The 10,440-nt window shown below is 40.5% G+C and overlaps 1 protein-coding gene across 1 annotated transcript in view; it reads right to left on the bottom strand.

Moving 5' to 3' along the window:
* Window positions 1-1,104: 1,104 nt before the first annotated feature.
* Window positions 1,105-10,440, bottom strand: part of LOC109321885 — a 51,425-nt gene continuing 42,089 nt past the window's right edge. Inside the window, exons 2-4 of the mRNA XM_019552645.1 lie at window positions 8,703-8,833; window positions 5,506-5,559; window positions 1,105-2,180 (exon numbers count right to left, since the gene is read on the bottom strand). Coding sequence (XP_019408190.1) covers window positions 1,914-2,180; window positions 5,506-5,559; window positions 8,703-8,833 — 452 coding nt within the window. The 3' untranslated portion in view covers window positions 1,105-1,913. The remainder of the gene's footprint in view (window positions 2,181-5,505; window positions 5,560-8,702; window positions 8,834-10,440) is intronic.

Below are 10,440 nucleotides of genomic sequence, written 5' to 3'. Positions count from 1 at the left end.
TAAAAGTCCATCCATGATTATCTTTTCTTTATGGAAAGCCCTAAAGTAGCTCTTAAGCAAAAGGAAGGGGTCAGGGAAAGTTTTTTTAAGCAGTGATTCAACAAATATATCTGGCACAAGCTACTCTCTTTATTGTGTTGAACCTAAGTCAGTCTCCTCACTGCATATTGTATTCACCCCATTACCTCTGTTTTCTGGGCTGTGTCTTATGTAGAATTATTCAGGAAAGGGAGGGAAAAAATGGACAAAGCAAACAGCACATTATCTCTATAAGAGTTATGTAACCAAAGCCAAACCAAATCCATATTTTAGTGTCCTGAGATTACAGACATTTCCTTGTGCAGTTGGGTTCTCCTGTGGGCTGAGGGAACCTGGTATAAAGTCACAATGGAAGGTCTCTCTTAGGGGGTGAGCAAAATACAGCCTACGGGCCAGATCTGGCCTATGAGGCCATACTATTCAGCCCGTGGGGCCCCTAAAAAATTTAGAAAATGAATATTAATCTGTCCTTGGTTCCTGTCAAAAATAACAGAAACCAGGGGCAGTAGGACCCAGGGGAAGTCTGGCAGGCTCCCAGAACAGCAGGGCCCACCTGCCCCTGACTGCCATCCAGAAGCCCCAGCAGGGGCTTCTGGCCTGGGACCATGTGGCTGCATCGCGCTGGATTCTCAGGTAAGGTGGGGGAAAGGGCAGGGGATGACCCTGGGCAGGGAAGGAGCCCGGGTAAAAGCGACCCCTCCCCCACCCCATGGCCCATGGTCTCTGCTCGCAGCCCACTCAGGGCTGTCTTGAGCAGGCACAGGCAGCCCCACATGGGCTGCGAGCAGCTGCAGCGCGGGGAGCCGGTCATGGGGCAGGCGAGGGGTTGCTCTTCCCCCGCGCACTGGATGGAGCCAGCCAGTTCCCCCCTCTCCCTGCTGGTGCAACCTAAACTGGCTCCACAGACCCCTGCCAGTCTGCACCCTGCTCTGGGCCCCACCGGTGCTGGCCCTGAGACATTGCTCCCCAAGACATTGGGACATTGGTCACAAGATGGTGACCAAGGGACAGGGCATCTGTCAAGGGGCAGGGCTACCCACACGGCCCTCAACAGCTTGGCAAAACTGGGTAAGCAGCCCTCCGCCCAAAATAATTGTCCACCCCTAGTCTATCTGTTTAACATATAGTGTTGCATAATGAACATCTTACATGGATTGGGAAAGGTGGATTCAGTTCCAAACTCTATTCAAACTTTGCCATCGGAGAGCACCTTTGTAGTAGAATCTCTGTCAACTCCATGACCAACCCTTTTCTCTCTTCCATGTAAAAGGACCTTGGTTCCATTTATATGTTCCCTCAGTGAAATCCTGCACCTGTTATAGTGTTGTTTAAAAATATCCAGACTTTTAGTTTTGTATAGTTCTAATCCATGAGCCCTTGGATTTCATCTCCCTCAGTTCCTATGAGGATACTTTTTTCAGAGCTGAATAGCACCTTACCAATAAATTCCATGGTACAGTACAGTCAGTTAGTCTTCACAGTCACCTGATCCAAGATTGCTTTTCACCTCTCCATTCCTAATAATTTGTAGGATATAAGTCCATCCCATCTTCAACTCAGCTGAGTAAATTTGGACCCAGATATTGGGAAGGAGCTGGCCCTGCAAACACCCACAATCCCTGCTTCCATTATAATTAACTCTTGCAGTATTTTCATGTAGCTGTAGACTGGGAATTCATTCTGCAGCTTTGCAACGGTCTCTACACATTTAAGATACCAATTTCATGTGATGCTTTCACATCATTCATTATAAGACTAGAAGACTGCTTTTAATTTCCATAGAAGTACTTTAATGTTTTGTATTAATAATTCCCTACAGGGTCTTTCCTATTACAGTGTCTCCTCATTAAGCTACAAAGTTAAACAGGTGCTTGTCATGAAGACAATAACTTTTTCAGGAAAAGATGGCCCATAGGATAAAAATTGCCACTGGTAATACATGTTGTTGCTACTACCTCCTGAGAGCTGACATCAGGCTTTTGTTCTTCAGGGTAATCACTAGATGCAAATGAAGCAGCTTCCTTGTCTGTCGATGGACAACTGAATTGAACAATCTTCTTCTCAGAAACCAAACCAGAAGAGCCCACAGTCTGAACACTGATTTGAAATGACACAGAGAGATCAAGATTTTCTAAGATGGTCTGAAATGAGAGGAGATCTAAATTTTAAAATGAATTTAAGTCATTCATTGTACATTCAGCAGTACTAGGATTTATACAATCACTTCGACATCAGACATTAGGCCACATTTTCTACTGGCATAAATTGACTTCAATGGTATTTTGTCTGTTTATGTCAGCCCAGTATTATAAATGGTATGTGTCTGATAAATAAGGACTACATGAGAGGGGGTGCAGGGCAGAAGTGCTATAAAGGTTTTATTACACAAGTCTAGGATAGTTGCATTATTCATGAATGTCAAAACCACCCATGAGCAACCAATCATAAATTCATATTAATAAAGTCCTTGTGCCTCCTTCCACCATTCATGTATTTTGCATGTAGCACATATGCTACAAGAGAAATATTGCTTTTAAGCATTGTCTTGGGAAAACACCTACCTATTGTCTTCCCTTGAATATGTTTGAACCCCCTGGGCACGTCCTCATGAACAGAAACATGCATTTCCCCAAGGACAAACACAATGGCACAATATGTGCTGCTCCTACTTGTCCCTGGGGAACAACTGTTCACACACGATCTGAAGCGTGGCATGTTGCCCACCTGGGCTGGCCCCAGCAGCCTTTTCTGAGGTCCTGGGGCCTCTGGGGGCTGCAGCAGCAGCAATCCTGCAGCAGGGAGCCTGATCAGCAGCTGGAGCATGGCTCTTGTTAACCAGGCTCCAGTTTTGGGCCATGCTGCCACCACATGCAGCACCCCATTTTATTTTTATACCAGGATCTCCTGGTATCAACACCCTCCCCTTCCCTGCTGTGTGCTGCAAATTTACAGCAAGGGGGAACACCTGCATGTGTGGTGTGCAGCGCTACAGATAGGTCTGCAGTGCCACATACCACACGTATGCACTCATCTGCATGTGCCCCCTGAGTCCTGCCTCAAATAGTTTAGAAGGAGCCCTGAAACTCTTTAAAAAAAGAAATAAATTCCTTCTATTAATAAAATGTCATGGTTTTCAGGTGTCTGCTCTCAGTCCTTTTCAGGGCTAGAAACAGTCCTGGCTCACTTGGGGAAGCCAAAATGTCTCTTGCCAGTATACAGTGGTGGGTAGCCACTTTTGTCTGAAGTAAGGCAGAAAATTGATAAGAGTGGCACCTTAGAGACTGACTTGTTTAGTGAGGCATGAGCTTTCACAGGCACCAGCTTACTTTATCAGATGCATCATTTGACATTAATGTCTAACAAAGTTGTTGCCTACAAAAGTGCATGCCTCTGAACCAGTTCATCTCTAAGGCGCTACCCTGCCTTGCTTTTTGCCTATCTTTCTAGTGTAGAGGTTCAACAATATTTTAGACTTTAAGTTTGATATTTTTTATATCTACAGTAGCTATCATCTCTTATTGGCTTCCTCCTGGAATCTGTAACTAGGAGAAATGGTGCGTTTGTAATGGAGAAAATGTCCACAAAGGGGAGAATTCAGCCCAAGTGAAAATGGCAGGGATTTTTTTTTTTTTTTTTTGCCTTGCTCTGTAGCGTGACCCAAGTTCCACTTCTTAGAATCATCTGGACATATTTTACCTAATAGATTCCCTCATATTACAGAGACCTAAGGCACTAGCTGTACCCAGGTCACTCCTGCTCCCCTCCTATGGTATATTGTTTTTTAGTCTCTTGGATTTTTTGAAGTAAAGGTGCTAGCTGGGGGTATTTTACCACTTGTGGTTTGTGGGCACGACATGTACATGGATGTTCTTGCAGACCCTTTTGGATTTAGTGCCTATTACTTGGTTGTCTATGATTGCTGTGGATGGGATCCAGGTGGGCCCTTCTGGCCTTATGTTTGGGGAAGAGTAGAAGGAAACATTTCTCTTATAAGTTATTCTTTCTTAATAGCAGCACTTTGAAGTTGCTCAGTAGTTTTGAATGTTGGAAGGAGTTCCTGGAGCAGAGAGCCAGGGAAGCAGTACACAGTACATTAAGCATGGTTCTGTGGTTTGCAAGACCTCACCACTATTTATCATATTTCTATTAGCTACACAGGTGGCAAAGAAATGAAAAGAAAGAGGAAGTATACTACTGATTTTTTAAGGGCAGATGCAGTGTCTTTATGTATTCAGGCCATTTGTGTCTTCACATGAACATATTTATTTACAAGTTGCATAGTGAGTCAAACAGTGAAGAATAATTAGGATGTCTAGAAGGAGAGAGAACTACTTGAAGTGTGGCTGAACATTTCATGAATTACGATCTGTGTAACACTTACGGGTCCATGTACTCAGTGACACTGGGCATGTCTGCATGAGATGTTCATTGTGGAGTTGACTAATTAGCTCTGCAGTAAAACGTCACCATCTACAAGTGCAGCGGTATTAGGATTGCGTAAACTAATTAATTCTGCCATAGGACAGTGCTGCCAGACACAAGTACTATCTTATGGTGGAATTGTTTACTCTGCTGCAACGTTCATATAGACAGCGATGGGCCTGGCTGGGGCATGAGGGTGTTTTAGTGCGGAGGCTGCCTGCCAGCTAGCCCTGAAGTGCATTGAGCCAGGCTGGAGCAGCCCTGAATTGCCAGGCTGACCCCTGGGGCCCCCTGCCAGCCAGGGCTGCTCAAGCCCAGCTCAACATCCTGCAGTCCTGGGCACACAGGCAAATGTAGCACCTGCAAGCACAAACCGTGCCAGGGTTTATTCAGCTGCACTAATTTCACATGTAGACATGCCTGCTACGTAATAAATGCAACATGGTGTATTTTCAGTAATAACTGGAAATGATGCTATTTTAGAGTTGCCAATATTTCACTCAGAATGCATTTTCATATTCAGATGAAATGCTCTGTGCTGAAAAAGACTAACCAGGAATAATGCTGGCGAAGACAAACTGACCCAATCTTACTTCCAGAGTTATAAAAGCCCACTCGGCACATAACAGAAGCTTTAGAAAGGGTCATAGAGAGAAACAGACAAACCCCAGGAGGAACTGATGTATTTTTGATGATACACATCATGCATGATGCCCTGGGAACTGACCTTGGTGTGTCATACAGCTCCTGAGCAACTGAGTAAAAGAGACTACACTGAATCCTCAAACGAATTCCAGAGAAACTATTAAGGTGTTATGTATCTAATATTATACTATTAAAATTACATTCTTCCATTATAATACAGTATCCAGTGTTTATTTCTATCAACTATATTGCTATGAAAAGAAGCAATATTCTCATCATAAGCAGTATACCTCTCCCCTCCCATCACTGCAACATCTACCAAATTATTCAGTTCTTTGGCTTCTCCATATTAAATATTGATAGAATAAGTAACATCATTCAACAAAAAAGTCTGTTTACCTTGGTACATGCTGAACTCGCAACAAACTTATGAAATTTCCCATTGATACATATCTGAGTGTAAAATAAAATACAGGGAGAAGGTTAAAGAGAAAAACAGCTTGCTAAATTATCCAAATAAAGCTATGAAGCCTTCCTGGATCCCTACTTACTGTAGTTATAAAGCCTTTAGTACTTATTCAAGGAATTTTTACATTTTATTATAGCTTATTTAGGGTGATTTATGGTAACAGAATTCAAGTGGGAAATTGGTCTTCTGTGCAAGATTTCAGACAAGATGGCATACAGGGTATTCACGTGTGTCACTGTCATTAAGAGTAACATGTATGACAAAATAATTCCAGACTTTAAACACATTGGGCCAAGGTTTCAGTTGAATTTACCTGCCCAACCACATAATGCCCTCTTGAAAAATCTTACCAAGCACCTTTCTGCAGATTTGGGAGCCTAAAAATCTTTGAAAATCTCTGTCAATCCTTATTCAAGGAAAGTCCTAGTGCAATCAATGTCCAACTAAAAACCACAAGGCAAGATCTTCCACATTCATATAGTATCTTACTCTACAAGCACAGCTTTCAATAAGAGCATTTTGGCATAAGTTACTATTGACAGAATATGCTGCCAACGAACGACTTCAGGGTTTGAAACATTGGATTTTCACTTGCCAGAAAGTCCCACAGCAGTGCAAACACTTCCAGAATAATTTCTCCCACTGTTTCTTTCTTTTTTTGCCCCCAAATTGTGGAAGTTGAGAAACACACAGAATCAGAGGAAATTAGGGCTAGAAGGGACCTTTAGGAGGTCATGTAGTCTAATCACCTGCTCAAAGCTGGATCATCCCAGTCTAAACCGTCCCAGAGAGAGAGAGTTAACTTTATCTTAGTTTGAAGTCTCCCTTCTACCCAACATGCCTCTCTCAGCAGTGCTCCCTCCTCTTTCCCTATCCTTTGTATTCTAACCACTGCTTTCTATTTAGCAGCTCTGCTCCCTGCACGGCCTTCAGAACATCTGATGAAGTAAGCCCTCTGCTTAGGAAAGCTTGTATTATACATCTCTGATTTAGTTAAACCAGCCCAGGCAAATGTTTGTCTAACCTGCTCTTAAAATCTTCTAAGGATGGAAATTCCACAATCCCTCTAGGTAATCTGATGCTCAACTATTCCTAACAGCCAGTCGAAATTTCTTTTGTTTCAATTTAAAACGTTTCTCTTTTAATTGAAGTGGTTTCTCTTTGTTATGTACTCTGCAGCCACAAAGAATGACAGTGCTGCCATTATCTTTAATAAGACCACAATCAAGCCCTTGTTTAGAAGATTTGAACCATGTCTCTTTAAAAATCATGAGCTGATTCATCTCACAGATATGTTAAAGCTCAGGTGCAGACATGAGTAAAGGTAATATGTGTTGACTTATTATAATCACATGGCCTAGGACTGATGAATTGGAAAGGGCAGTGATGGCTTATCTTTAAAAAACTGATTCAACATCTAAGTAATATAGGAAAATTATTAATACTACACCATTTTAACCACAGCTAATGGTAGCAAAATGTACCATATACTAACTGGTATTAAATGCATGAAACATTGAACAACTAAGATGATATATATTGTACAGTTATGAATCAGTATAGAACAGGCTTTCCAGTAGTTATAAAGGGATTTCATGGTTTTTTCATAGCAAGCAAAAAATACAAATTTGTTCCCAGTTATGATAATTGGATAATAGTGCATTCAGTTTATTCCTGCCAAGTAACAATTTAACACTTTTTCCCCAAGCAATGACAAATATTTAATATTAATCTTAAGATTATAGTCTTCCATTATTCCAGATGTGCATGCTCCTATTGAGCATGTGATGTTGTAGAGCATTACATGTTTTATTCACCAATAATGTCTATTGAATCTTATAGGACAGTATGAAGAAAGAAATATGCTTTTCTTTACCCACTAACAGATTTTAAATGTGTGATTAGAACTATTTGCTCTTGCATTGTGAACTACTTGCTATCTTCCTTCTCCTGGAATGAGTTGGACAAAATGCACCACTACTATCTGCAATTTAGCATTCAGATAACCAGAGAACTGGAGCATAGCACTAAGCTAGCTTCTTCCCTGTCCCTGGAGAGATACCTCATTCCAGGCCTAGACAAGAATTCACTGAACTGCTAACCTGTGCTGTTGATAAATAGATGTTTTCTGTCTGCAGGGTAATTATTCTGGGATCTTGCACAAGGATTAAATTCACTTAAAGTAAATAAGTAAAGCTATTTCCCTTAATTACTATGGTCTGGGTTATGATACTTCTACTCATATGAAATAGTACCTTACTCCACAAGTCCTGTTGAAGGATAGTATTATGGTTAGGACATTAATCTACAATACAAAAAATCAATTACCTACCATCCTACTGACTACCAGTTTAATCACACAGAATTCATTCAATTTGTTTGTATCTCATTTTTCATCTGTAAAAGAGGGGGGAGGGGGTAATAGTACTGCCTGACTTAAAAATCACGAAAGGAAGATAACTATGTGCAAGATGAGTCCCATACTGGGGACCTACCTAAGTTAGTAGCTGGATAGGAGGAAGACAGATCATTAAAAGCAATGGGACTATTCCGGAAATAACCTATCACCCAAAATAAGTATAGCAGAATCAGGCTCTATGTCTTTATTTGTTAAACATGGCCATACATTTTTGACAAACTTTAAAACAAAATCAAATTCAAAACCCTCAGATCTAACCTCTACAAATCAAATATGCCCCCTTTACTATTTCTTGTAAAGGGTAGTTTCAATTTAATTAGATCTATATCTTTGAAAATGTACTCCAACTCCATTTTCATATTTTATAATATTTTAATATTTTATAATAATCCAGAGAGCATACATTTCCTACTTGGTTTCTTTCAATGGATTATGTGTCAGAAATTATTGAGCAAGAATAACAGGTCTGCTTTTGTCATCAAAAATGCTTTTAACAATTTTATTGAGGGTTATAAATCAATGTGCTGTTTTTGATCATTATTCCCACAGTTTCTCCAAGAACTGACATTGAGATATACTTCAAACAAAATTATGCACGTGAAAAAACCTACACAGAAATATTGAGGAAGTTTTTAAAATTATCATGATATAAAATATTTGATTTCTTTTGGTAGAGAGGACAGGGCACTGCTTTATATGTATACATACCCTGTATCCTGTAATGAAATGTCCATTGCTACATCCTAATTCATCAAGTACTGGTCTCTCCCAACCAAGTAACATGGTACTTTCTCCTATTGTTTTAATAATGTTGACCAAACCAACTGGTATAGGCAGTCCTAGAGAGAAAACATGTATGTAATGAAGCAAGCAGCTTGTGTTCAACAGTTTTTTCAATCACTGCCATAGCAGGGTCTTAACAGAAGTAAGTAATCTTTGCCTTTCCTACCACAACTGGGAACAGACTCTGACATATACAGTTTGAATAATACAAATTACAGAGAAAACACAGAAACTGACATTCTACGTTCTGTACCTACTTTTATCCCAAAGACAACATCTCCATCAAGATGCATATGCAGTTGGTCTAATAAAAGATGTCGCCCACAAAAATCCTTGCTTTGTATATTTCCTGGATCACCATAGTTACACTATCATATCCATCTCAATCCAGTTCATATAGACCGTACACACCTATTTATAATATGGAGCTACTGGCTAGGAACATGTAAATAAAAGAAACAAATGATCAAATCTAAAATGTTTTGAACCAATAAAATTCTACCATCAGGCAGACCCAGCACTTCCTGGCTGCAAGCAAGGAATCCCAATAGGCTCTTTGCACCACAGAGAATTGCCAGGTTAATTACAATTGATGTAGGTCCAAAGTCTTGCCTCACTGTGAAAGCCTAGGCCATGCCTTTTATTCATGTTTGGTTCCTTCTATGGCCCCTTCCTGAAACACAAGTTGTTAAGTGAAAAGAAGTTGATATTTGAATACACTGCCATTTCCTTGGTGCACCCAAACTCCTAATAACACTAGCATTAAAAATAGAAATGTAGGATCTGGTCTTCTGTTTTTCAACTGTTGAGAAGGAAATGACACCACTGCAGCAAAACAATTTCAAGCACATGCTTTACTGTAAGCAGATAAACAAGCTTGTCTTCAGCTGAAAAACACTCACGTTTCATTGTGAAGGTAATCATGTGCTTAAATACATTAATGCACAGATGTATTTTAGTATCAAGATTTGCTTGTTTTATTGTTTTTGTCACTGTACATTCCCTTTATATTTCTCTATCCCATACAATCAGCAAAGTGTTAGCCCCTCTCTCTCCCTAATTTCAGCCAGTAACCAGCTTTCCACATTGAAGCTACATAGTCTATGTTAATTTGAATCCAATGTTGAATCATGCGTGCTCCATTAGTTTACCTCAATGAAGGATGGTTACAGAAGTTGCCAGTTCAGCAGGCAACAGTAGAAATGCCAAGGAGAAGGGCAAGGTGAGCAAGAAGAACATACAGAAACAACATATTATCTGAGAAAAAGAACTACCAAATTCCCAGTGCATGTGGCTAATGAAACAGCTTTTACTAGAAGAGCCTGATTTTGCTTCCATAGTAATCAATGGCAGATCTCAAATTTCTTACATAGGAACATATCTATATCTGTTCTTAGAGACTCCATAGTAAGATCTTAAAATAGGTCTTAAAGTCTACTTCATCACAGAGGAAGAGATCTAGCATCACAACACTAAAGCTAGGAGCCCATCTGTGAACTCTGAGGATTTTCATAGATTTCATAGACATCAGGGCTGGAAGGGACCTCAGGAGATCATCAAGTCCAGCCCCCTGCCCCAGGGGCAGGAAGTCAGCTGGGGTCATAGGATCCCACCAAGATAAGCATCCAATTTACTCTTGAAGGTGTTCAATGTAGGTGCTTGA

This window comes from Crocodylus porosus, unplaced genomic scaffold (assembly GCF_001723895.1).
Source record: "Crocodylus porosus isolate Cpor-Errol unplaced genomic scaffold, CroPor_comp1, whole genome shotgun sequence".
NCBI lineage: Eukaryota > Metazoa > Chordata > Crocodylia > Crocodylidae > Crocodylus > Crocodylus porosus.
Note: the sequence above shows the minus strand (reverse complement) of the source record. Positions and strands in the feature narration are given on the sequence as shown.